Raw genomic sequence first — 7487 nt, forward strand, 5'->3', positions numbered from 1 at the left:
CCGGATCATATAAGGTAGAATATTCATTGAACACTGAACAAAATCACGGTTTTCCTAGGTTTAAAGTGAATCTAGAAAATTTGAACAATCCAAACGACTCTGTGGTGTGGTCAGAAGCATATTCACATCTGTTGAAGGGACCATTCGTGGCATCCTATTTGTATGGAGAATGCAAAAACTTTATTGGAAGGGATTGTGCGCCTATGTTTACAATCCACAGTCCTTGGGATCTACCAAGTCCATTCATGAGATGGCATCGTATAGATGCATGGAAACCCTACCTCATAAACATCGAGCACGAAGTGATAGTAGAATATCCTATGAATGAAAATGATTTTCTGTACAAAGTTGAATCTGCTCGTCAATGCTACTACACAACAGAAAGAACACTGGACTTCTTTCAATATTACACGCGTCAAAATTGTTTGATAGAGTGCTCAACTAAAAAAGCATTGAACGAGTGTGGTTGTGTTTTGTTTTACATGCCGCACAATGAATCAACATACATATGCTCCTATAAAAACAGCTCCTGTGCGGTAGATGTCGCTAAAAAGACTCATTACGAGGAGAACTCTGCGAACTCTTGTGATTGTTTACCGTCTGGTAATTCAACTGAATACAAGGTGATATCAAGTGAACGGATCAGTCATACCAACAATACTCTTGATCCACCCACTGTTGAAATTGTGTTCAGTGACGATTATTTCCATGCAAAAGTTCGAACCAGGGCATACAACAAGTATGACATGATTGACTCCACTGTTATCTACTTGGACGTATTTCTTGGTGTGAGTATATTGACTGTAACCGAAATATTCTACTACATTATGATGTATTTGATCGATTATTTGAAAAGGAAGATAAGGGAGTAAGCAAGATAACCCTGTGTTAATCAGAAATGTGTGAGACATTGCTAGACAAGTTCCACAGTGGGAAAAGTAGATGGAAAACTAACAAACAATCTTCACAGAAGAGTTTCATCTTTTATAGTAACCTTGGTTTAAGCTGTGCCGAGCACTCCTTTTAATTCTGGCCTTTTCCCAAGTTATAATAGTAAATTTAATACGCAATAGACTAGAGCCATTATTGTAAGTGAGTTAGCGAAATAAATTATTTTCTCTCTCTATTATGAACGGCCATGACTTCGAGTTTCCCATGATAGATATTTAAAAATTGTGGCTCCGAGTCGTCGAGGAATGTAGATTATGGAATTATCTCTAAAACTTAGCCTTCTTGTCGCGACATAAAGTGCGATAAGTTGGAAAACAGCAAGCATTGAAATTATAACAAACTACCTATTTTGCAGTTACTATTTGGTCCAAAGGCTCTAGAAGCCACGCGACGATTGGTCAAATTGCTTCCCTTTGCCCAATAGGAGACCTGTTTCTAAATACAGTAGTGGGGATTCCCCAGTCGAGAGACCAGATTACGTTTCGGAGGACACTTTGCTAGGAGCACTACGAGAGTAAAGATGTAGTCATTATGTTTCGCCCTTTTTGGGCAAGTTTACAACTTTATATAATTAGTTAATGTAGGAGCTAGTTTTATTTTTATTAATGTTTAAATTTTCTAGTAGTGCCATGTCCTGAAAAGTTTAATTGTGTTTCTTCTTCATGTATGAATAATTGTTTCTTCAAATAACCGCTAAGGTACGTAAACTAAGGTTAAAATATAATTTAGGGAAATTAATTAATTGAAACTTCAATCAAAAGATTTTATCAACAAAGCCTGTTATTTTTCAAGTTAATAATATTGATTGAGAATAATCCTTTTGATTTTATTAGTGATGGAAGATACTTATAATTTTTTCTAAAGAAGTAGTATAGAAAGTTTTCAGTTACGTTACATTTGAGTTATTGTTTCTGGAGATATATTATCGTAGAGTATTGCTGAAAGTCAGGAAGATAGCCTTTAAATTGGAATGAAATTTTTAAGATTATGTTCATATTGAGTTTATGACATTTTATAATTTATATTTTTCAGACTCTGTTTTCTTATGTCATTAAGGCTTTCGAATGATTTAGTAAATTTTTTAAGATAGAAATCTTAATAGACAAAGAAGAAAGTTTTTCTTTTCCATGAAATTAATATTAAAAAATGTTGGCTAGCGCACAAGTTTCCAATAATACTAGTCGAGCTACTATATGAAAAATTATATTTGATTTTGCAAACCAAACGAAAAATATCATATAAGTTAGCATCATTTCAATCTGAATTATTCCTTTCCTAAGAGTATTCTATCAAGTTATATAAAAGTTAACATCATAATTAATGAAGTATTCATTTTCTAAAAGCATTATATTAATTTATTACGGGTGTTTTCATAAATGTTGCATTGTATATTAATGACACTCTGGCAAGTAAATTTGTTATAAATATGTTAAATTTTGAGAATGAAATCACAACGTCGGGATAAAATCTAAATTAAATAATTGAATAAACTCCTGTTTTAGCTTTTGATGAATTGTAGGAAGAGTTAGAAATTAATGCTGTAATACTTTTATTTACAGCGGTTCATGTGTGTCCCCAAACCAACTTCATGTACCACCCCTTTGGTTCCGCAACTTTATGTAACACCGCTTCAAGACACCCGTTCAGACGACCAGTCTAGGGACGTAAGAGGACGTCGCCGTCAAGCCAAATTCAACCGGTAAAAGTTTACCGCCAAAAACCAGGTACTGTAACCCCGACGATAAAGCAACGTACAGACCAACGAAAGTGCAGTGTAGTGAAACAAAGGTTCATTCGAGAATGTCAATCAAAAGTGGGGATTCAAAATTATTATGAAATGGGTTATATGGGTTACTATCGACGAAATTTGGGTTCAACGGGCTTTTCTTTCTTGAGTAATTTTATGTTGAAATTAACTTGTTATTTGATGACTGATATTGTTTGGTTTTGTGACGTATTGCTATCTAAACGGGGATAGTAATGCGCCCCCAAATCAGATGAAGAATGTCAACAAAGTAACATGAAGTCGTTGTTTCTGTTGTTCGATTTTAGTTGCCAATGTTTATTGAAGCTGTTTGTATTTTTCAATTATTTCAAATTGTAGTGTTATTCTATAGTATAAACCTATTAAATCAGGCATGGCAAGATTAATTGAAGTTTTCTTGACTCTAGCCCGTTCACCTGCATGAATTAGGTATAGACTCAGGTATTTTCTAGATGTGTCGGCCTATTTCTAAATTCTAAATTTCATTCAAAATTATCTTCTTTATCATCTTTTAAAAGGTGCAGGCACAAAGCTTTTCCAGTTTAATCTTGGTTTAACCTTTTGACCTTGGTTTCTCAATTATGCAGATGCTAGTTGTTTGAAATTTGTCAAAATGTATCTACTAATAAATAAATGATAGAGGATGTGTTGTATCTAATTTTACTGTCAACTCGCGCTTCATGCTCGGCGGGGGCTTCGCCCACTTCACCCCCCTGGTGAGAAATGGTAGAGAAAGTATGGTTGGAAAGTTGGGTGTGGTTGGTTAGATGGGATGGGTTAAGTGATATTTGTTGGGTGGAATATTTCATAAGTATTGTGAGTTAGGTAGTATAGGTTAGGTTCAGTAGGTTGGTTGAGTTTGCTAGGTTAGGTTGGGATGGTTGGGTGGGGTAGGTTAAGAAGATTAGATTGGGTTAGGTAGGGTAGGTTATGTGGGATTTGTACCTATACCCTCCTTTTCCAGGAATCAATGAGATATCTGTAAACTCCAATAATTTTATGAACTGAAATTATGCGTAAAGATGCCACTTTGTGAACATGTAGAACAGTTCGTTGACATTGAATACTGACTACTCTATAATGTGATTATTATAAGTGGATAATGTAGTGGGTACACTACCCATGTAGTTGGTAGTGAAGTAGTGAACAGTACCTCTGAAATACAAAAGTTCTTCTATTTGAAGTGATTTTTTTCAAATCCAACATAACCTTTAATACAGTAGTTGAAAAAAACACTGAGGAATCTGTAGATATCAGTGTCAATAAACTGACAAGAAATGATATTCTGAACACAGTAGGCCTATAGATACTGGGGAGAAAGCTCAATTCTTAACCATGTATAATTTTGTCAAATTATATAAATGCATGTATATGCATTATGTATAATGCATTCTATGACAGAAGATTTTGAGACTTTGATTATTTGTTTGATCATGAAGGTTGGGTTAGAGGCTAAGGCCCAGTTGCACAAAAGCCGGTTGAATTTTAACTGTGATTAATTTCACAAGAACCAAACAGAGAAGGCCTTTTTGATAAGACGGCTTCTCTTATTGGCTGTCCTGGAATTAATCATGGTTAAAATTTACCTGGCTTTTGTGCAACCGGAACTGAGATTATGAAGGTTGTGTCTGTTGATTTTAAAGGTTATTATTTGAGTAAAACTTTTCAACTGATTAAGGTACATTGACCATCACCTAAAAAAAGAAAGTTTTTATAATTATTATTAATTATTCAATAAATAACTCGCCCTTCGCGCTCGGAAGAGGGCTTCGCCCCCCTGCACACCCAGTAGGGTGAGTTAGCAGGTATTTGGTTAGCAGGTGTTAGTGGGTATTCGTCTCGAAATTGACCAACAATCAATAATTGAAAAATAACTATAAATCAGATAACAATGATACCAATAGAAAGGAGACATTTTCCGTTATTTTATTATAAAATTCTTACGCATTAAGACGCCCCATGATTCTGAGAGAAGTGATATTCAAAACAAAAACAAATTTTCGCAATGTTTCCAACTTTATCAAAAAAGTTAAATTTCCTTTCAATCCTTCATCCCTGAAATTTCTTTAGCACTACTGGGATATCGAAAATGATATTGAAGTAAGTTAAAACTTCACACGATTTGGCAACTCTGTATTTTCTTCGGATGGAGGGCTCTCAACTTATTTTATAGAAACTATAGAGTTAAATAGATTTTCAAGAAGTTATATAGATTAATAAATCATAAATAAAATATTATTGCAATTATTGTTCAGGTCAAGTGATATATTTAATCAAGTGACCAAAGTCAAGTAAATATCTCAATAATGAAAGAAGGTCAAGTGAATAGAGCAAAGTAAAATATAAATGAAAAAGAAATTATACGCAACATCATTAAGAAAATGGATGGATAAGTTAAAACATTTGTTGCTTCCATTGTAGTATTCTGAATAAATGAAAAAAATGAAACTTGGTCTGATCTATCATACTTATGCATGTTTTTATAAAGATTAGAATGCACTTCAAAATTGTAACTCAGCATCATCATTTATGACAAGGATTTTGCTTCTTTAATATTCTAAATTAGAGAGAGATTCGCGTGCTTCTTGCAAAATAAATGTACCTCTTACGTAATAATTATGATCTTACAAAATGTGCCTATGGTGTGAAACCAAGTAAATTAATTATGAATATCTACATGCGAAATCTTACAAACAGACCGACAGGTCCGTGTGTGCAGTTTTAATTATATTGAGAAATAATAAAACTGAAACTATAGCTATGTTTGATAGTTTATTATAAAAAAGCTATTATTTTTAAGGTATTATATTATAGTTCTATTATAAGAGTACTGTATGTCTAATACTTTTCCAATACAACATCCTTTATCATTTTCCCAACTCAACTCAATGGAATCTAATTGGAAAATAATGACTGTATATTAGTGTAATAATATAGGCTAAATAAAATTGTTCAAATTATTAATTTTTTTGTTTTCTCCAGAACATAATTATTACATTTGTGCATAAATTGAGAGTTGAGTAACTTAGTAGACTAAAGTTTTATAATGTAAACTTGAAACTCTTTTATTAATAATGCAATAAATCATGAAAATCTTATTGAAGACCCACATCCACTTGTGAAAAATTCAATTTGTAAAAAATAAAGGCCTGCAAAACATCAATAGCCTAAATGGACCAATTTCAAGATTATTATACTGTATATATTTTGTTCTTAAATATTGAGCAATAGTATTGACCAGTGATAATAAGAATGATGTGTAACTTACTTCGACTGTTTCAGAAATGTTTGAGCCATAAAGATTGGATTTCTTTGCAGTTCTTGACAAGTATCGACATATTGCCGGATTTGTATCGAACACAATTCCATCAATGGTGAGAGTTGTTTCATCACCCCAAACCACTTCTATCCCTATCTCATCTTTCAGCAAATTAGCTATAATCAATGCTCCTGCAAAAATACGTACATTATAATTAATTTTTTGGAAATGATTTCAACAACAACAAGTTAGGTACCTAACTACAATAACCATTCAGTTCAGACACATCAAATTAGAAAAATTGTAGCCTACCTAGTGAAAGTATTAAGGTGAATTTTCGTTTATGCGTAAATTTCCTTAGTCAACGACGACAAGCAATATTGACATTCATACTGACCAAATTTCAAGTGTGCTAAAAGAGATGATCAAGTAACACTTTCCATTACTTATAATATCAATATATTGCCATTTAAAAGAATAAGCTAAACCTGCTCTATTAAAACATAATTGAACATTATCTTTTAGGTTATGTAGACACATTGAAATTTACCCAATCTGATATTCTCTTCCTGTCGTGGTCGACGACGGCATTTACGCATAAACGAAAACCCAGCTTAAGATGAAATTACAAACTACAAGGAAATAATTATTTTTATTATTCAACTTATTTTAAAAATTGAGTAAGCTCTAGCAGCTAACTGCAAAAAATGAAGGATTGCTTATTATTGAAGGTTAGAGACAAGATTTAATATAATTCTTAAACTCGCCGTAAAGGTTAGATTTCAACAACGTGGTTGAGACAAAACGCTAAGTAATCAAGGTTGTTAATTTTAATATAATTGTTATACTATATAAAGATTAATTCTATTAAAATATGATTAATATGGGCCTATAAATATTTATTGATAATACTAAAACGATAAAAGTTTTCTTACCTATGGGAGGATTGGATGAGCTAGCAATCAACTTCATTCTTACGTCAGTTTTCATAAACTAGCTCACTACTCTGATACTCTTGATAATAGTTGTTGTTTCTTTTGATTTAAAAATTATTCATCCGTTTAATTGAAAAGGTTTGATCAAAATTATTATATTCCTTAGATTTTTCAATTTGACAATAGGTCAATGGCGGTCGGGTTGAAGACTGAAAAGACAATAAGACATAACCTCAATCTGGTGATGAGAAAAGAGGATCCATGCCAAACAAAGCTTCTCAATACGCATGCTTATGTAACGTTTTCGTTTGATCAAGGACTCTTGCTAGGAGCTTCTCTTTGTCTCAGAAACAGAGTAACGGCCAGCAACAGTCACAGTTATTCAAAAGTATTCTTTGAGTATCTATACTGAGGTCCACGTTATAATGGTACTGTACGATTTGCAATAGTGTTGCTATCCTTGTCTCGTTCAACAAATGTAAAAGAGTTAGGGGTTAGTTTTTATTTAGGTTATATTTAATAATGTTTTATTAGGATAGGTTAGGTTTTTGCTTTAAAATTGCAATATGCTAGAAGG

The 7487-nt window shown here is 32.8% G+C and overlaps 1 protein-coding gene across 1 annotated transcript in view; it reads right to left on the bottom strand.

Moving 5' to 3' along the window:
• The window catches only part of LOC111052375 (bifunctional glutamate/proline--tRNA ligase), a 71675-nt gene extending 64524 nt beyond the window's left edge, over positions 1-7151 (bottom strand). The window contains 2 exon segments of the mRNA XM_039426928.1: positions 5985-6166; positions 6911-7151. Of these exon segments, the coding sequence (XP_039282862.1) occupies positions 5985-6166; positions 6911-6965 (237 nt within the window). The 5' untranslated portion in view covers positions 6966-7151.
• Between the last annotated feature and the right edge of the window lie 336 nt (positions 7152-7487).

The sequence above is a fragment of the Nilaparvata lugens genome, chromosome 4 (genome assembly GCF_014356525.2).
Source record: "Nilaparvata lugens isolate BPH chromosome 4, ASM1435652v1, whole genome shotgun sequence".
Taxonomy (NCBI): domain Eukaryota; kingdom Metazoa; phylum Arthropoda; class Insecta; order Hemiptera; family Delphacidae; genus Nilaparvata; species Nilaparvata lugens.